This window comes from Carlito syrichta, unplaced genomic scaffold (assembly GCF_000164805.1).
Source record: "Carlito syrichta isolate Samal-C Ts95f unplaced genomic scaffold, Tarsius_syrichta-2.0.1 Scaffold304147, whole genome shotgun sequence".
Lineage (NCBI taxonomy): Eukaryota > Metazoa > Chordata > Mammalia > Primates > Tarsiidae > Carlito > Carlito syrichta.
In genome coordinates, this window is record NW_007248243.1 from 20,775 (window position 1) to 41,740 (window position 20,966).

Below are 20,966 nucleotides of genomic sequence, written 5' to 3' on the forward strand. Positions count from 1 at the left end.
CCAGGTGGTCTCGAACCCGCGGGCTCAGGCAATCCACTCACCTCAGTCTCCCAAAGGCGCGGGATTACAGGCTGAGCCACCGAGCCTGGCTTAGACTGTAATTTTTAAGTGGGTCAAACTTCATTGCTTCTGCCAAGTGAAAGACAATGCAGTCCCATCGTTAAGTGTGTGGGTTCTGTTGTTAGGTGCAATAGTCAAGTATTAACTTACTTAAGTTACTTAAGCTAAGTAAGTTAACTTACTTAAATTAAGTATTAATAGCCTAATACTTAAGTATGTGAACTCTGTTGTCAGATCCTGGGTTAACAACTTAAGGTTTAAATAACCTCCCTTTCCTCATCTGTGAAATGTGTGTAGGGTGGGCAATGGCAACTGTAATGACAGCATTCAAATGAGTTATGATACCTTTAGCGGGATTTCTATAGAGCAGAGTTTCACTGTCTGACTCTCTATGAGTAAAATCGATACTGTTGCCAGTGGAGGGTGGGAGCTGAGTGGGTGTGAACAAATTCCATCTGTAAAATGGAGGGGGAATTCAAGGCCCACGGTGAAGGCCGCAACTCCCATTCGATGCCATGTGACAGTGACATGAAGCTAGTACACGGGGACGGCCACAGGTTTGGGAGGTCAGAACATGGCCTTTGTCATATCAGGTTTCTAGATCTGGCCAGGGAGACACACAAGAGTGGGAGAAGATGTGAGTAAACCAGAGGGGACCGGCGGGCAGGGGCAGGGGTGCTGTCAGGACTGCCCAAGATAGCGGTGGGGCAGGGCACTAGCTGGACCTCTAGGATTCCCAGGAAGCCGATACAGGAGTCAGGAAGTTGGACTTTCAGGGCTAACTGGGGCAGACACTGAACCTGGATCCCTCTAGTATCTGGCTTACTGGGCAAGGGCAGGAGAGACCCCAGGGGTAGGTGGGGCTGGGGCAATGCGACGGGGACTTGAGGGCTCAGAAGGGTAGTTTACAAACTGGTATGAAGGTGCTTTAATTTTTTTTAGCAACCAATAGGGTCACACTGGTATGTGTTAGCTGTGTGTAACTTGGGTTTTACAGAAGAGACAGTGGGAATACATAACTCCTTTTCTTCTGTCCACATTAACGAGGGGTTCACCACTCCATCTCCTAGGACTCGAGTTCTGTCATCAGGAACTCAGACTCACATTTTTCAGAAAAATCAGAATTAAAAGAATTTTTTCAAGATATTGAACCCGTGATCTTTCGTAAGCTGCTGATGGGAAGGTTATTTTTATGCTTCACTTCTCATGAACAATTTCAATCATCTCTGACAAGCAGGAGAGCATCTACAGAGGGAACAGCAGGATATTTAAAATCAACTTTGCTGTCCCTTAAAATCAATATTGTGTGTCAGAGGTGGGAGGGAGGGAAGTATTCCATTTTTTTTGGTCTCTATCTAGCTATCATCTATCAATCATTTATTAACTAGATTGACTTACTTTTAATTATTTTTATTTTTTGAGTCAAGGTCTTGCTCCACCGCCCATGCTGGAGTGCTGTGGCACAATCTCAACTCACCGCAGCCTTGACCTTTTGGGCTCAGGCGATCTTCCTGCCTCGGGCTCCTGAGTAGCTGGTATGATAGGCATGCACCACCACGCCGGGCTAATTTTTTTTTATTTTTCGTAGAGACAAGATCTCATGATGTTGCCCAGGCTGCTTGGTTTACTTTTAGATTTCCCAATGAGGGAAACAGAAAATCCAAAATGGGAGTGTTAGCTATTGGGTTAGAGGATGAGAATAAAGCTTGGGAAGAAGAGTGTGTGACCAGAGAAGGTGCTATTCACCAGAAGTAGACTGAGAGACTTTATTTTATTTTTAGATGCTTGGACCGTCTTAGAGGCATTGCTGGTCTAAAAGGCCGAATTATGTTAGGGGTGAGAGAGGAGAGTAGAGGAAGAAGGAGGGAGGGGCTTGGGTGCAAGGTGGGGTAATGGCAGAGGACAGTGATTTGGCTGTGATAGTGCGACCACCAGCAGAGACTTACCAAGGAGAACTTCAGAAATGTCAGAACATCAGTCACAATTATTGCTCAGAGCTGAAGAATTTTTTTTAGCCAGATGTTCTTGGTTAGAAGATTATTTATTTATTTTTTGGTCTCATTACTTGGCCGGTGAATTGACTAGTCCATACTGAAAAGGATACTTAAGAAAGGAACATTGAACAAAGGGAAATCCTAACTAAATACCATACTTTTATCACTTGGTTATTTTTCACTCTCCTTCAGGACCTAAGAATGGCCACCAAGTATGTCAGAATTAGTAGTGTGTGCATGTATTATTTATTTCAAGGGATTTGTTCTTGTGATCCCCAGTGCTGTACAGTCTGACATCAGTTGGGCAGGCAGGCTAGAAGCCCTTGGTTAGGAGCTGAAGCTGAAGGTAATGGCAACATCCTTAGGAGAAATTTCTTCTTCCTGGGGGAAATCTCAATTTTGTTCTTAGGCCTTCGAACTGATTGGATGAGGCCCTCTCACATTGTTGATGATGATCTACTTTACTCAAAGTCAAAGTCAACTGCTTGTAGCTGTTCACCTCATCTACAAAATATCTTCACACCTAGATTAGTGTTGGTTGAATAACTGGGTACGGTAGCCAGCCAAGTTGACAAAACCAACCCCCACACCAGGAGGTCCCTTCCGACTTGAAATTCCGATGATCAGATGATCATTACTCAAGAAAACCATTTTCCTTTAAGATGTAGTTTTTCAAAGAAAGAAGGAATTACTAAAAGATAAGGTGCATTTCTGAAGTTATTTTATAAACAAGTTTTTCTAATTTTCTTCTAATTGCTTTGCAAATTGAAGTCAATCACAGTTCTAAGTGAGGTCCATAACTTTAAAACATTAATCAAAAGTACTGAGTGTGTCAGTGGACTAGAAATGAGATCCTCAAATTGTTTGATTTCCCCTTATTTTGTTTCAAACTGAAAATATCTGGGACCCGTGGGAGAAATTTCATACAGCAACAAAGTAGATATTCTGATTTTGTAAAGTGGAGCTGGCTTACTTTTTCTTTTTATTATATGGCACTACCAAGGACCTAAACATTTGGGGGGGATTATTGACAGATAGAAACAGATGGGAATTGACTTTATGAAGATCAAAACCAAAAACAAGTATGACTCTTGGTAAATTCAGGTGAAAACTACTGAAGAACACTATGGTTTCTTCATTTTCTCAAAGTTGTGAGAAAGAAGTGGCACAAACCGTAATGCTTTTTTGTTTTTGAATCGGAGTAGCTCATGCTGGAGTGCAGCAGCACACTCACTGCCACCTGCTGGGCTCAGGTGATCCTTTGGCCTCAGCCTTCCAAGTAGCTGAAACCACAGGTACGTGCCACCACGCCCTACTAATTTTTTTATTTTATTGTAGAGATGAGGTCTTACCAAGTTGCCCAGGCTGGTCTTGAACCTCTGGGCTCAGGCAATCCTCTCGCCTCCACCTCCCAAAGTGCTGGGATGACAGGCATAAGCCACTGTGCTAGGCACAAACCAAGATTCTTGAGTAATAAAATTATTTATTCGAGTACTGAATAATGCAAACGTTAACATGCTAAAGAAACATTCATTTAAAAGAAGACTAGAAAGAAGAGAAAGGACAACTTAGTACATAAGGGCAAACAGAAAGTCCAAAATTAGATAGTAATGCTAAATCTAACTATATTGCTACATTAAACATAGTAGACTAAATTCTCCAATTAGTTTCTCCAATTAAAATATGAAATAGAAAAAAATTCAGTTATACTATGCTAGCAAAGGATTTCCAAGATATAAGAGTGCTAAATGGTTTTAAGTTATTTTCCCCAGGTTATATTTTAATAGCTTTATTGAGCTATAATTCACACACCACATAATTTGCCCATTTAACATGTGCAATTCAATGGTTTTAGTATATTCATGGATAGTGCAACCATCATCAATCTTATTTTATTTTTAATTTTAATTTTAATTTTTTAATTTTTGAGTTGGAGTCTCACTCTGTTGTCCAGACGGGAGTGCAATGGCACGATCCCGGCCACTGCAACTTCGACCTGCTGGGCTCCGGCGATCCTTCTGCCTCAGCCTTCCAAGTAGCTGGAACTACAGGTGCACGCTACCACGCCTGGCTAGTTTTTGATTTATTGTAGAGATAAGTTCTCGCCAAGTTGGCCAGGCGAGTCTCGAACCCGTGGGCTCAGGCAATCCATTCACCTTGGCCTCCCAAAGTGCTGGGATTGCAGGCTGGGCCACCGAGCCCGGCCGATGCTTAATGAATTCTTAATACAAGAGGGGATTTTTAAAAGACATGTTGGGAGGCTGAAGCGGGAGGATCTCTTGAGCCCAAACATTTGAGACCACAGTGAGCTATGTTCGTGTCACTGCGCTCCACCCTGGGTGACAGAGCAAGCCTCTCTCTTTAAAAAATAAAAAACAAATAGCTAAAAACACTTGTTATTTTCAACATAGGAATAAGTTTGAAGCAGATTTGGATAAGCTCTCATTAATTCTTCTGTTATTGTACGCAAACTTTATCACAGGTTGTTCAGACCTGACACAGCTACTCAGAGATCAGACAACTAAAAACCTAAAAAGAGGTTGTACTGCTTTAAGTAAAGACGGTTCTTCAGCCCTCAGGTAGAGCCATTTCCTCCTTGTGATAAAGCTCAACTGGAATGCTCCTTAATCATTACCACTGGGCAGGAGGGGCGCGTGCATGCCAGTATGGTAAGTGACCGCCTGCTTGTACACGGATGACAGCATTGATTTGGTGTGTAGCGAACTTGACTAATCATATTTGGCCCTTTCCCCCCCAGCAAACAATTCTCAATACATTTTTAAGACAAGAGAAGAAAGCTGTAAAGAGACAATTGTTTCTTGCACTATCCAAGGATATAAGTTGAAAGCAAGTGTGGAGGGGTTCTAATCTATTCATCTGCAGTTTTGCTTCTTTTAGGTAAAGCTCAGTTGATTCGCAGTATTTCCCTGCCTTGAAGAGCTGAAGAAGAATTGAAGAACCTCTGCTACCTTTAGTTTTCCTCGTAGTTTCAGGCCCGATGTACTGATTTTTCTATAGATATTCATTGCTTCGCTTTTGATTACACGTTAGAGTTTCTGGTGACTTCAGACTCAGCTAACCATTGCTAACCTCAAGAATGCCTGGCAGGGTCAAGTGCACAGATATCTTCTTTGTCTTCTCCTGAGTTTAGTTCTTTGAGTACAATAATGAATAGAATTACTTCCAGTAATGTAGTAACGGGACTACATTTTAAAATCTACTTCCCCTTTATTGCCTCTTGTGCCATTTAGTAATTTTCAGGATCTTAGAATTTTTAATTCTTAAATAGAAACAACCTTTCCAACTGTGTTTTCGTCTTTGATTTTGTCCCCTCATTGAACTCTCTGTCCAGCATTTTAAGGATGTTTAAAATGTTTTGCTTCCAAACATTATGACTTTCAACATGAGGGATACTTGTGGTAGTGGAATGTTCTGCGTCTTGACTGTATCAATGTTAGCAATTCAGGTTTGTGATTTTGTATTATAATCTTGTAAGATATTTCTCTTGGGGAAAATAGGTAAGGGATACACGGATGTTCATGTGCTATTTCTTACAACTGCATGTGAATCTACCATTAAAAGTGTAATTAAAAAGTTGTACCTTTCTAGTAATGCAAATAATCTCTACAGCAGCGTTTAACAATCTGCCAGGACTTAGTGTTGCCAGTCAGTGGGAGTTTTACAATCTTATACTATTTTAAAGTGTGACATATTTTAATAGAGAATTTGGAAAGGAGAGAGTGTTTAAAAGAGGAATAAGGTGACGATAGTCTTTTATATCTTGGACACAGTTGGGTTATAAACTCAGCTTCTTCTAAAACCAAGACGGGCTGGGTGTGGTGGCTTATGCCTGTAATCCCAAGCACTTCGAGAGGCTGAAGCAGGAGGACTGCTTGAGCCCAGGAGTGGTGGCATGTGCCTGTAATCACAACTACTTGAGAGGCTGAGGTAGAAGGATCACCTGAGCCCAGGAGGTTGAGGCTGCAGTGAGCTATGATCGTGCCACTGCACTCCAGCCTGGGTGACAGAATGAGACTCCGACTCTAAATAAATAAATAATAAACAAACAAATAAATAAGTAAATATTAAACCAAGAAGGATGCTTGTTGGACCAAGTTATTCCATGTGGAGTTAAAAAAAGAATAGCATCATGTTGATGTCTGAACCACTTGGGGAACACACCACATGACGAGGAGCACTTTTTAAAAAATGTGAGCGATTATTTGTACTGCGAATGTTGTGAGCAAATGCCATATGAACATGTCAATTTTACTCATGACTAGAATATGAAATTGGTCCAGGAAGAGAGTGGGAAACATCTACATGTACTTTACAAAGTAAAAGGTTTTCATGATGCAGAAGCAATGAGGTTCCTTCTCCTTTTAAAACGTTTTAACTTACATTTCGAGAACCAAGTTTTGATCTGTTCAAAGTCGCCTATGTATTTATAGCAATTTAAGTTCGACAGAAGGGGAGAGGAGTAAAGCTGTGCTTTGCAGATAAGGGTATTCGTATACTCTTGTTTATAACAGAATGTGCTGTTTTGAGAGGTGAAATATTAGTTGGTCCTAAGAGAAGTGCTTTCCAAGTTAAGCTTGAAGCCTTTGTTTTGAGACACAGACAATTGCACAGAGAAGAATCAAGATAGACATTCTACTGAAGTAGTGAAACTGAATTTCTCAGAAGCAAAGAGGGCCGTGTTATGCCTCGTGAATCGCAGAGACAAAGTACAAGGGTTGGTGGTGCTGAACGGGAACAGAGTCCAAGTCAGATTGCAGGGGTGTGGCTGGCAGACCGCTTCCTCCCTCCCTCCCTACTGGTCTGCATAGACCACAGGGCAATGGTGACAAGTAGCCCGAGGTCTTTTTCTGGTTAATTCTCAGGCTTTGGGGCCATGATGACATGGACAAGGGCAGGGTTAACCCTCAGCTTATCTGGTGGGACAGCTCAAAGAGCTCTGACGATGCAGAAGACAAGAGGTCTCACTCTGTAAGACCCTCTGTGTAGACTTGTTCCAGCACCACTGACAATCAAACTGCACCAGTATTAACACCAGTGGTTGCCGTCACTAGATTATAGGACTTACGTTTTCCTTTCCCTCTCTTAAAGGAGTAGATCATTGTGTCTTTAAAACTTACCAGAAGAGTTGTTTGCCTTAAAAAAAAAAGTGAAGCCGGACTCGGTGGCTCAGCCTGTAATCCCGCGCCTCTGGGAGGGTGAGGTGAGAGGACTGTCTGAGCCTGCGGGTTCGAAACCCGCCTGGGCAGCGAGACCTCATCTCTACAATAAATCAAAAAATCAGCTGGGCGTGGTAGCGCATGCCTGTAATTCTGGCTACTGGGAAGGCGGAGGTGGAAGGATCGCTGGAGCCCAGCAGGTCAAGGCTGTGGTGGCCGGGAGCGGCCACTGCACTCCAGTCTGGGCGACAGAGTGAGACTCCAACTCAAAAAAAAAGTGAATGATTATGAAGAGTAGGATGGGGGTGGAGGCTGATGAGGGCGAAAGAAAATAGTAAACTTCAAATAACAACAAAATCACTTGCTGTTCAGCTGTAACTAGAGTCAGTATCTTGGTGCATTTTCTGTTTCTATGCCCACTTTTGGATGTGTTTGACACCATACTCTATATACAATTATACATCTGATGTGCTTTTTACTTAATGTTGCCATCAGCATTTTCCATCTCATAAATCTTTTTTTTTTTTTTTGAATAAACATTTAAAGATTGCACAATATGCTATTGCATCAATGTAACATCCTTTAAAAACAACAGACAGGCCGGGCTCGTGGCTCCGCCTGTCATCCCAGCACTTTGGGAGGCCGAGGCAAGTGGATTGCCTGAGCCCACGGCTTCGAGACCAGCCTGGGCAACTTGGTGAGACTTCATCTCTACAATAAATCAAAAGAAATTAGCCGGGTGTGGTAGCGCGCGCCTGTAGTTCTGGCTACTTGGAAGGCTGAGGCAGAAGGATTGCCAGAGCCTGGCAGGTTGACACTGGGGTGGCCATGAGTGTGACACTGCACTCCAGTCTGGATGATAGCATGGGACTCTGACTCAAAAAACCAAAACAAACAAAAAAACAAAAGAAAAAACAACAACAGACAAATAGTTAAGCAGATTAAGTATATTGGTTCTTGGTTTTCACATTATAAATTATAATGTTGGGAATGCCATTGGGGCCCACATCTTTTGCATTTTTTTTTTTTTTTTTTTGAGTTGGAGTCTCACTCTGTCGCCCAGACTGGAGTGCAGTGGCCGCTCCCGGCCACCGCAGCCTCGACCTGCTGGGCTCCGGCGATCCTTCCGCCTCAGCCTTCCGAGTAGCCGGAATTACAGGCGCGCGCTACCACACCTGGCTGATTTTTGATTTATTATAGAGATGAGGTCTCGCCAAGTTGCCCAGGTGGGTCTCGAACCCGCGGGCTCAGGCAATCCACTCACCTCAGCCTCCCAAGGCGCGGGATTTCAGGCTGAGCCACCGAGCCCGGCTACATCTTTGCATTTTAGTCTTTCTTTCTTTGGTAAATTTTTCGTGTATGTCATTTACCTGTTTATCTAGTGGATGTCTCAAGTATTTTTTAAAAGTAATATGTACGAAATTTGAACCATACAAAATCAATTTTTGTACATAAATTTGTTTGTTATGATATAGAAGTTTTACATTTTGGGATTGTTAAATCTACAGCATTTTTTCTTATTAAATTTTCCACTGGTCTTAAGTTTAGAATAGCTACGCTTATTTGGTGTGACTATGAATAGTAGATGTAATATCTCAAGGCATAAAAAATGACATCATGAATTTAATGGATTTTAATATCCGACAAACCTGAATATTGACATTAATTTGATTTATTTCCTATAACTAGCTAATTTTTTCTGAGTAAGTCAACTTGATACACACATATATGTTTGTATATATCATCTATATTAAGAGTGAAGTTAAATCAGTTGTATTTTGTCTTGAGTTATTCTTAATTCAGTTCTTAGCCAAGTACAGAGTAGGTGCTTAATTTATGTTGCTGAAATAAACTTTTTAATGGAATGTAAATTCTTGGTTTAATTGTCCCTGAAGCTTAGCTGTAGTCTGGTTTTTGGTTTCCATGAAACACATTTGGTTATCCTTATACCAAATTTCTATGACCTTCAGCTAGCTGGTTTTTGTCATTCATAACCAGAAGTGCCAAGTAACATAGCCCTTGTCAAAACACTCAGTTCCAACTCGCTGTGGCTTATTTCAGAGAGAGTGCCTTTCCATCCATGTGGGTCAAGCTGGCACCCAGATTGGGGATGCCTGCTGGGAACTCTATTGCCTGGAACATGGAATCCAGCCAGACGGCGTCATTCTTGACCATAAACAGGATCAACTGGAAAATGGTAAAATGGAGCATCCGAGTGCATCTTTCGATAGCTTCTTCTGTGAGACGAGAGCTGGGAAGCATGTGCCCAGAGCACTCTTCATGGACTTGGAGCCGACGGTTATAGGTAATATAAATGCTACATTCTAGTGTGCTTGGCCAGGTCCACACTCAAAACGAACACATCAAGTAGGTGGGATATTATCAGATTACACTAATCCATCTGAACAAGATCACACAGACCGTTTCCAAATTTAGAGACTTACTCAATGGCCATTTAGGGTGTTAACATGACAAACATATCCTAAGGGAATATTAGGTTAGCTTTCTTTTCCTGGGTGATGAGACAAACTAATACCTTGTTAATTGATCTACATACATATCACAACAGAACACCAAGTATTTTCCTGGGCTTGAGAACCATTTCTGCAAACAACTGTCAAAGTATCTGAAAATGTGTTATGATCTGCCTCTAAAGAGTAGGATATTTGAAAATGATCCTTAAAAAGCAAGGAGCAAAATAAAATATTCCAGTTAGCCAATACAATTTTGTAATTATTAACGGCAGCCTTTGTTGTATGACACACAAAAACTCTTGAAATGGAGCTGGAAAGAAAATGGAGAGAGAAGGTTTTACTAACTTAAGAGAAAAACTAGAGAGGTAGGCAGATTTGGGTCTGATACTGCGTATCAGTTATTTATTGCCATGTAATACTTTCCCCAAACTTGGTGGTTTAGGGCAATAATGATCATTGTTTTGTCACGGATCAGCAATTTGGGTGAGACTCTGAGGGGACAGCCCCTCTCTGCTCTGTGTGGCATCAGCTAGGAAGGCTCAAGGGAAAGCTGGGACATCCATTCTGAAAGGAGTTCACTTGTGTGGCTGGCCTGTTGGTGCTGGCTATCGGCCGAGACTTAGACCAGGGCTGTGGGTAGGGCGTTGGTCCTGCCTGACCTAGGTCTCTCTGTGGGCTGCTTTGGCTTCCTCATAGCATGGCTGCCGGGTTCCAAGAACAAGCATCTCATAAGAACAAGAGGGAAGTCCATGGCATTTTTATAACCTAGCCTTGAAGTCACATAGTGTCATTTTAGCTGTTCTCAATGGGTTGAGGCAGTTACAAGGATCCACCCAGAGAGGGGATATAGTCTGACTCTACCCTGTGATGCCGAAATAACGGGATTCTAGAAGCACATGTGAGATGGGAATTGTTGTGGGCCATCTTTGGAAAGTACAGTCTGTCTGTACTAGATGGGAGTTGATTTTCTCATCGGAACTGAGGCTGACTAAGTAATAGACCTATTGGGGGAAGAAGATAACACAACACAAATGAAAAGATAAGAAGTTTTATTAAGAGGGTAAAGTTAAGAATTGTTGGGGCCATGCTACCTACATATAGATTCAGCATTACTCTGCTAAATATTGTAAAGCAGAAACAGGAATTACTGACTACTTCAAGAACAGTTGAGACCAGTATGGAGGCTAAGAGAAATTGTTTCTCATGTGGGTTATAAGTGCTCTAAGAAGATCTGAGTTTCTGGTTAAGGCAAGTGGGAGTTTGCAACTCTGAGCAGTAGCTGGAATCTGGCATCCCAGGAACCTTGGCTGGGTGGAATATGTGTGTCGCCAGTGGACTTTGGTAAATGTAGCTGAATAAGCAATGTGAGAGGCCATTTCTCAGTATTATGGCTGTCACAGCAGATAGTTTAGTTTGTGCCTATCCAAAGACACTAGGAAAATAGCAGATTCATGGTCAAGGATCAGAACTCGAGATAGTCAGAGGAGAGAAAGACGGCAAATGCCTGGAGAAATTCCACAGTCCTCTTGGGCACAGTCTGGAGGAAAGGTGATTTTGAAGGTGTCTTGAGCTGGTTCAGACAAACACACACAAGTAAAAACAGTACTCCAGGACTTAGCTAGAGGGCGTGGATTTTCCTTGTTTCATTCAACAAATAAGAGAGACTCTTATGTTCTAGGCACCATTCTTGACATTGGAGATACATGTAGTCTCAGTCGCCATGGAGCCTACGTTCAAGTAGAGCGCAGACCAACAGAAACCAAATTGATAGCATATTTGAGTTCACTGTGGTCAGAATACAGGGTGTGAGCAGGAGAGCAAAGTGGGAGACGAGGTTGGGAAGATGGCTAGGCGCTGGGTTATGTGTGAAGTTAGGGCAAGGTAAGGAAATTGGGATTAGAGAAAGATTTGCAAGTTTGAGATTCGAAGGTGGAATAGTTCTGAGTGATGATTCAAGTGGAATGCTGCTGGATGGTGTTAGAGTTACGGAAGCCAAGAAACGGTCAAATAATTCTGTCTCCATCAATGGTAGTTTGGATAAGGAAAATATGGTGTGTAGATTATATGGTATATGCATATATATCATGGAATGCTACGCAGTCATGTAAAAGAATGAAATAATGTCCTTTACAGTAACATGGATGGAGCTGGAGCACATCACCCTTAGTGAACTAACTCAGAAACAGAAAAACCAACACTGACCTAAATGACCACAAAGATGGAAATAATAGACGCTGGGGAGACTCAAAGGGGGCAGGCGGGGAGGGTGGTTATGGTTCAGAAGTTACCTGTTGGGTACAGTGTTCACACTCTGGCGAATGGGTCTTCTGAAACCTAATCCCCACCAGTGTGCAACACGCCCATGTGACAAACATACACTCATATGACATTATTTTATTATTAAACAATAAAAAAAATACCACTGAAGTCTCTGAGGATGTTGGTTAAGGACACGGGGTCGGGTACTGAAGTCTCTGAGCAACATGGGTAACATGAAGTTAGAATAGATGGTACTGGATTATTTACAAGTGTTGGATGCTCTACTCACTAAACTCTGAGACAGCAAATTTTACTGAATTTATGGACCCAGTGGCCCTCAAGATCCCCGTCAAATGTTGTCATGAAGAAGACGACATCCATAAATTGCCTCCTAAGACTGATCACAGCCTTATAGCTTTAGATGAGAAGCAAATAGTCCTGCCCAGAATCATAAATATATCTCTTAAATAGCCTGATTTTGGGGGTTTTGTGTGTAAACTAGTTAAAAGTTATTTCAACTCAAATTTAATAAATATAATCATTAGGAGGCATGAAAAATTGAGGCTTAGGAATGAGGCGAATGAGAAAACAATCTCACTCTTGGAAACATAGTGCATCTATTCACAACAGTGAAAACATGGAGCCAACCCAGGTGCCCATCAATGGTGGACTGGATAAGGAAAATGTGGCCTATACACACCATGGAATACTACACAGCCATAAAAAAGAAAGAAATCATGTTCTTTACAGCAACATGGACACAACTGGGGGCCGTGATTCTAAGCAAATTCTAAGTACAGAAACGGAAAACCACATGTTCTCATTTATAAAAGTGGGAGTTAAACGCTGGGTATACACAGACACAAGGATGGGAACCACAGAGACTGGGACTCCTAAGGGGAGGAAAAAGGGGGGCAGGGGTCCAAAAACGACCTGCTGGGCACCATGCTCACCATCTGGGTGATGGGCTCCATAGAAGCTGAAACCTAGTCGTCATGCAATACACCTGTGAGCAAACCTGCACATGGCACACCTCCCCTTAGACTGTGAGCTTCCGGTACTGGCTCAGCTATCCGGTGCCAAGGCCAATGATGTGAGATGAGGCAAATCTGTGTAAGTGCATGTCATGAAGCCAGTTCTATCGTTATTACCTCTCATTGTTTTTGTATGGGCCACGCATGGTGCCCTCAGTTCTTATTTAGTCCTCATAACAGCTCATTACTAGCATCCTTGCCCGTGAGCTGAAATAATTGACTAAGTAACTTCTCTCCAATTTGGTAAGGAAGGCAAGCCACGAACCCAGGAAACTGATTCTTGAGCACACACGCTTCTAGCTACTAAGCAGGGTGGTGTCCCGCAGTAGCCAGGGCAACATTCCCAAAACTCTCACACACTGCTGCTTAATCATCAGGAATGATGCGATTTGAGTCATTCTAAGATAGGGGAGCGGGGCATGCTGCCCAGGGTTTTAGAAGGCAATGAAGCCAGGCAAGGCTTGTTCTCGGTTGTCTTTAGTCCTGCCAGCATCTTGACACCGGTTCCCCAGCTTTGTGTGTTTATGCTCACTGCATTTGAGTCGTGTGGGCAACTGGGTGTGCCATGCCTTCTTGGCTAAAGAAAACTCTTTTAAAGCACATCAGTAATGATTTGGATTGGTATGCCTTTCTGTGTGCTTTTCCGGCACACGGTTGGCTATTTGTGGATAACAATACTTGTCTCAAAAATGCGAAATGGCCATAGGGCGTGTAGTGGGGTTGAAGAGTGTCCCCCAAATTCATATCCATCTGGAACCCCAGAATGTGGCCTTATTTGAAAAAGATCAGGGCAAAGGAATTCTCTAGAAGGGTGGTGCCCTTTGTGCTCTCTATGGAAGTGTGTCTGTGAAAGAGGCCTTTTTATTTTCCATTCAGCCGTGGATTTTTCTCTAATTTCAGACATTCCAGATTGGTCGTATAGTCATTTCAAAACTAAGGGAATGTGAGCTGTAGGTTGAAACACTGTTTTAAACCTGCAATACACTTCTAATCATTTACAAATAAATGTAATGTCAAGGAGGAACCAATACTTGCTGATAACAGAAATAATGTGGCATAACTTGTGCAAAACACCCTTTACATTAAATAACCTGGCTTTACAGGAGACTAACATTTGTTCAGATTAGGCAGAAAAAAAATCACATTTTGGAAAAATTGAATAAGAGAGTGTGAAAATACCCATTGCAAGAGGACCGGTATGGTAACACAAAGTAAAAAAAAAACAAAACAAACAAACTAGATTCTTTTTGGATGTAGTTAAGATTAGATCATCCTGGAACAGGGTGGGCCCTAAATGCCAAAAAAATTATGTCCTTATAAGAAGAGACAGCTGGGCATGATGGCTCATGCCTGTCATCCCGTCACTTTGGGAGGCCAAAGAGGGAGGATCGCTTGAGCCCAGGAGACCAGTCTGGGCAACATACCAAGACCTCGTCTCTACCTTCTCCCCACCACCAAGAAAAAAGAGCGAGTGAGAGAGCACCCAGACACCACACCACCACACATAAAAAAGGCTTGTATGCCAGAAGCAGAGACGGGAGTGGGGCAGCTACAAGCCAAGGAGCACCAGCCACCGTTTGTCGTCCCCAGACTCTAGGAGAGAGGTATGGAGCTGTTGGGAGCCGGCCACGGAGGCCCACTGAGCGTTAGGGATCAGGGAGAGCCGTGGATCCCGAGACCGCTAGGACGTGTTCGGAAGCCGTAGACCCCATTTTCCTCCCCCTTTTGCCATGCAGCACAAACAACCTAAAGGAACTCTGCTGGCCTAAGTTGAAGGCTCTGTGACTGTGACAGGCATGGCTCACTCTAGAAACCCATTGTTCCTGTTTCCCATAAACTGTGGTTTAGGCTTAGGTATTAGTTATAATTCAAATTCAGGTCACATTTGGGAGCCTTTTATACGGTACAAGCTTCTTTATAAGATTTAAAAGAATATTTGTAGAATTAGTAAATACTTATGGAGAGCTGTTTTCAGCTTTTCAATGGTATAGATGATTATCAAGAGTGGCCTAGCACAGAGTTTGGGCTGGGCCACATTCCTGAGAGCCCAGCGCGTACTTTGGACTGGGCTGCATTCTTTTAGGCCGGCTTTAGCTACAGTTAATGTAAGGTCTTTTTTCTACCTATTATAGAAATTGAATTTATTTTATTCATAGAAGGTATTGTAGAATAGGTCATACTACATCAAGGAATCATGTTAGTTCAAGCATAATCAATCATGATATTTTTAGGTTTAATAAGAATATAGTTAACTTAAAAAATTTCATTGTCTTCATTTTTTACTATCGTAGTTTTGGCCTTAGTACATTTACAGTTTACATTTAGGTTTTAGAAGCTATGCTGCTGCTAATCAGCTTTATATATTAGAATTAAGAATTGGAAAACTTTCATAGAAATTAGGACAGATATATAGGACTCTGGAATAGCCATTTTGTTAAGAGATTGTAGTCTATTGTTCCAAAAGGTGGCCCACCGTGGACCTTGGACTGGGCCACATCCTGTAGGGCCCAGTGTGATCTTTGGACTGGGCCACATTCTTTAGGAAATTGGCTTAAGCTATAATTAAGAGCTTCCGTAGCATTGTGTAGGTAGTAAAAAATTTAAGATAGTCATCATGGGTTTTGTGTGAGCTCTAGAAGTTATTGATTATCAGAGCATCATTAGGCTAGTAGGGACTGTTGCACTGCTTTTGAAGAACATTAACTAGCAAAGGGAACAATGAGACAATCTTGGGGTTTGTCCCTCCTCACACCTAAGCGTCTGATGGGTGGGGGATGCCCCCCCCCGAACCTGGCTTTGTGTTCACGTGAAAGACTTGTGAGACTGCCTGTGTAAAATTTGGGGATAAATACTGCTGTAACTTTCAATAAATGGCTTCTGCTCATTTCACTGAACAGTTGTCCACTTTCTCTTTCTTCCTCTTTATATCTATCCTTCCATCTTTCTTTCTTTTAATATCTATCCCTACAGATTCGCTGACGCCACCACATCTTCCAAGGGACTCCCTAAAACTTGCAGGGGCTGGCCCCCCGCATGGAGCGGATTCTCCCAGCACCTCCAAAGGAACCAGTCCTCCCAACACATACGTTTCCCATTTCTGGTTCTCCGCACCATTAAGAAATACATTTCTGTTGTTTTCAGCCACCAGTGTGTTGTCACTGGTGACAGCAGCCCTGGGAGACTAATACAGGGTGTACGATAGGAAAACATCCTTTCGATTTGTATGGAAGGAATCCCACCTTTTCCCAGACGAAGGAAGGCCAATTCAGCAACGTAGACTTCCGTTCCTCGCCCAAACACTGGGGGAAGCACGGGCCCAGATGCAGGGCCCTGGGAGGCCTCGCAGAGGGTTGACTGATGAACTGGCCCAAGCGCACTGACCCCCTGTCGCCCTGTGCAGATGGGATCCGGACCGGGAAGCACCGCTCACTCTTCCACCCCGAGCAGCTCCTTAGCGGGAAGGAGGATGCCGCCAACAACTATGCGCGAGGTCGTTACTCCGTGGGGTCAGAGGTCATCGACCTTGTGCTGGAGAGGACTCGGAAGCTGGCAAGTGGCCCCTCTTCTCTGGGCGGGGCGGGCCTGGGCGTGTGGGGTCCTGCAGCAGGACTCCCTGGCATTACCTGTCTGGCACAACCCTCTCGCCCTGGACGTCGCCCAGGTGCTCTGAGCCGGGGAAGGGTTCTTGTGTTGGCTCTAGTTCCATAAGAAGGAGGACAGAAACCTCCACACTTACTGGGGAACCCCCGGTTACCTTGTTACCAGGATCTTCCAAAGCAACTCTGAAACCTGTCCCTTTCTGAGAGTCACCATAATTTACGAACTTGACAGGAGGCAGGCACACCCTAGCTGGAGGATAATGACTGTTTGCTGACAGTTGATTTTTCTGTAAGGATTGGAGTCTGGAGACCCTTTGCGGAGCAAGGGTTTTGGTGTTTGGCATAATTGCTAGGTGAGGCAACACCTTTTACACCAGCATGCCAGAGGGAACATAGAAGTGCCAGGCACTTCGTCTATGAGGGGGAACCCCCCAAACCTGGGATTTATTTGTAAAAATTGTGTTTTTATTTTTGCATGTTTAGATTTCAGTCACCTTCAAAGTATTCTCCATTTGATGCAATACACCTGTCGAGATACTTTTCAACTGCGAAACAGTTTTTGAACTTGTCACTTTTGATGCCTCTTAGTGCTTCTGCTGTCTTTTGTTTCTGTTTTTTCAGCTCCTCCACATCAGCAAAACGTTTTCCTTTGGAGACTTTTTTCATCCGGGGAAACCAAAAAAAGTCGCCTGGGGTGAGAGCAGGTGGATAGGGAGGGCAGGACACAGAGGTCATGACGGTTTTGGTCCAAAACTGCTCGACACTCAGTGTGGTGTGGGCAGGTGTGTTTGTAAATCACCCATCATCAAATGGGCAAATGCGTTGAAAAAAATCTTCAAAAACAAAACCCAAACCAAAAACATTCACTGAAGCTGAAGGCAGCCTCTCACAACAACACTACATGGCTGGTACACGGATGCTATCGGCTCCTAGAACATTACCTAGCAGGGGAAGCCCACACTACCAGGGGCCCACCCTCCAAAAGATAATTCTGGTGTTTTGGGGGGGTCCCCCCTACTATGGTGGGAAGATTATTTAGCTTCCATGTTTTGTTTGTCACTTCCTTTTCTTTACTATTATTATTTTTTTTTGAGTTGGAGTCTCACTGTTGCCCAGACTGGAGTGCAGTGGCCGCTCCCGGCACCGCAGCCTCCACCTGCTGGGCTCTGGCGACAATCCTTCCGCCTCAGCCATCTGAGTAACCGGAATTACAGGCATGTGCTACCACGCCTGGCTGATTTTTTGATTTATTGTAGAGATGAGGTCTCGCTGCCCAGGCGGGTCTTGAACCTGCGGGCTCAGGCAATCCACTCACCTCCGGCTCCTAAAGGCACGGGATGACAGGCTGAGCCATTGAGCCCAGCTTTTCTTTATTATTGATTAAGGCCTCGCTTGAGATCACATACAAATGAATTCATGACGGGCAGTGAAAGACAGTTGAATATTTATACCCTGCTTATAGTAAAACTCCAAAGAGCTCCCTTCCTCCTACCCCTCGAGTGCATTTCAAAGTAGCTGCGTTTGCTGTGGAGTTCACGGTGAACCTGGCCCTTCTGAAAGGTTTTGTCTTGTTTGGGAACTTGTATCCTACCACTGCCATCCAGCTCACTACCTCTGATGTTTCTGGCTGAATTCTCACATCCCGTCTACTCTTCTCAGGCAGAACAGTGCAGCGGACTTCAGGGATTTTTGGTTTTCCGAAGCTTTGGAGGGGGCACTGGCTCGGGGTTCACGTCGCTCCTGCTGGAGCGGCTCTCGGCAGAGTACGGCGGGAAGACTAAGCTGGAGTTCTCCATCTACCCGGCCCCTAGGATCGCCTCTGCTGTGGTGGAGCCTTACAATGCCGTCCTCACCACCCACTCCACCCTGGAGCACTCGGACTGCACCTTCATGGTGGACAACGAGGCCGTCTATGACATCTGCCATCATAGACTCGGCCTGGAGCGCCCCTCCTATGCCAGCCTCAACAGACTGACCGTGCAGGCGGTGTCTTCCATGACCGCCTCCCTCCGGTTCCAAGGGCCCTTGAACGTGGACCTGATTGAATTCCAGACCAACCTGGTCCCTTATCCAAGAGTGCACTTCCCCATGACAGCCTTCGCCCCGGTTATCTCTGCGGACAAGGCTTACCACGAGCAGTTCTCCGTCGCAGACATCACCGCGGCTTGCTTTGGGTCCTCCCACCAGCTGGTCAAGTGTGATCCTCGACTTGGGCGGTACATGGCCTGCTGTCTGCTCTACAGGGGGGACGTGGTCCCTAAGGAAGTGAACGCGGCCATTGCGGCCACCAAGTCCAGGAACTCGGTTCGGTTTGTAGACTGGTGTCCCACGGGCTTCAAGGTGGGCATCAACAATCAGCCACCTGCGGTGGTGCCAGGAGGGGACCTGGCCAGAGTCCAGCGGGCGGTCTGCATGCTGAGCAACACCACGGCCGTCGTGGCGGCCTGGGCCCGCCTGGACCACAAGTTCGACCTCATGTATGCCAAGAGGGCGTTTCTGCACTGGTACCTCAGAGAAGGCATGGAAGAAGGGGAGTTCTTGGATGCCAGGGAAGACCTGGCAGCCCTGGAGAGGGATTATGAGGAGGTGGCACAAGGTTTTTGATGCAAGTATGGCTATTGGGTTCAATGTCATGCTTTCTTCTCAAGCCTTGTACGCTCAGTGGGTAGAGTTTCCCCTATTCGAAGAAAAACAAAACCAAACCAAGCAAGACCCTGAATTCCACACTAGACTAAATGGGTCGGGATTAACAATGGGCACACAGTTTGTGGCCTGCCACATGTGAGCCAGCTCTGTGATCGGGGAGCCTTTGGGGTCTAAGGTCTTTGAACTGCTGGGCCACTTCTACGAGGGGTTTTGATTTTCACAATGAAAACCTGGTCTTATTCTTGGATTTTTTTTTTTTTTAAACGAAGAGGTTATAAAACCCTAAAATGTATGCTTTTCCTGTTCTGTTTCTGAGGTAGAAAACAGCACATTTCGATTATGAATCTCATTTCCCCCATGTCTACATGTTTACATTGATTAAATCATAACTATTTTCAGTATGATTCTGATTCTTTTCTTTCTCTAAATGTGTGCCCAAGGGGCTCAGTTTGCTTTTTATACACACGAACTTGGGCTCTTCTAAAACTTGAATTTTGGTGTCCTGCAGGTCAGAGGTGAAAGCCGTCTCTTCAGCTGCTCTGTCCACCTGGAGGAGGTGTTCTCAAATTGTGGCCAGCGGAACCCTATGACAGAGCCACTTCAGAGGCTTTGTAAAAGTGCAGATTCTTGAGCTCCCCTAGGGACTTCCTGAGAGCCCTGAGAACTTAAGGAATGTGACCTGAGGATCTGACACTTAAAAAAACACTGAATGGAATTAATTCTGGGTACTGAATAGTTCCATTTGAAACAATATTTACTATGGACAAAACCGCCAAAAATGCATTAGAACCACTAGCGAGATTTTTTAAAAACCATAGTGTTTAGTTTCGCTACTACCTGGAATTGAGGTGAACTCGATGCTGCAAAAGAACGGTGCTGGGCTTGCGTGTGGCTCTTGAACAGATGATGGGTGACCCTCAGGAGCCTCGCCTACCTGTGCTGTCTTACCTGTCAGCCTCAGCCTTCCAGTTATACTCGTGCTTGGCCTCCATAGGACTTGTACTTGTGGCCCAGGTAGAAATCAGAAGGTAGTAGGTGCTCAAGCCCTGGCTGGAGGCAGGAAGTTGCCTGTCTGTTGTTGTGAGGTCCCCAAACTAAAATGCTACTGCCTTCTTGCTTGTGCCACCTAGACCCCAGATCGAACCCTCTGTTTTTTTTTTTTTTAAATGGCCTTTATTTTCTAGTGCTAGTATTTTCTATTCTACAGGTTCACAGCAATATTGAGTGGCAAGTGTGATCCTCCATCTTTAAGAACTCTCTGGGAGATTCTTTGATATGCTAAAGTCTGAGATGTGGTTTTCAAGAGTGCCGCTCAAACTGTGTACCATTTTGCCTGTTTTCAGCAGAAACCGTTGTCGCTATGGAGGCCAATGGCCACCATTGGGTGGAAATGATGCTTAGATACGTTTCAATGCCTGTGAAGAGCTGATTTTCCAGTATAGTCAACTCTCACTAATTTTTTTCTCAGTCCTCAAGCCTCTAATCTGGCTAGGTCCCCTTTGGGTTCTACTTCCAAGCCTCTCTGCCAAGGGTGCGGTGTCTGCTAACATTAGGACAACCTCATAGCAGAGTTCTGTTTGGAACCTATGGCCTGTTAATTTTGAGATGTGCTAGGACTTATGGTTGAGCAGCAGGGAAAGGAATATGACTCCAGTTCTCATGTCTCCGACTTGCTGTGATCGCACATTGGGGGGAAGTTGACACAAATATTCTGCGCAAACAG

At 44.2% G+C, this 20,966-nt stretch overlaps 1 protein-coding gene across 1 annotated transcript; it reads left to right on the forward strand.

The window, feature by feature from the left end:
- Window positions 1-4,685: 4,685 nt before the first annotated feature.
- Window positions 4,686-19,201, forward strand: TUBAL3 (tubulin alpha like 3). Its single transcript, XM_021713092.1, has 4 exons — window positions 4,686-4,723; window positions 9,293-9,536; window positions 16,399-16,547; window positions 18,257-19,201. The coding sequence occupies exons 1-4, from the start codon at window positions 4,721-4,723 to the stop codon at window positions 19,199-19,201; spliced, it is 1,341 nt and encodes a 446-aa protein (XP_021568767.1). The 5' UTR covers window positions 4,686-4,720.
- Window positions 19,202-20,966: the final 1,765 nt, after the last annotated feature.

What these genes read in the sequence shown, in the direction of transcription:
- TUBAL3 (XM_021713092.1), top strand. An exon ending in CTTGGAGCCGACGGTTATAG is followed by an intron (nt 9,537 to 16,398) that starts GTAATATAAATG and finishes CGCCCTGTGCAG; the next exon opens with ATGGGATCCGGACCGGGAAG. An exon ending in TGGAGAGGACTCGGAAGCTG is followed by an intron (nt 16,548 to 18,256) that starts GCAAGTGGCCCC and finishes TACTCTTCTCAG; the next exon opens with GCAGAACAGTGCAGCGGACT.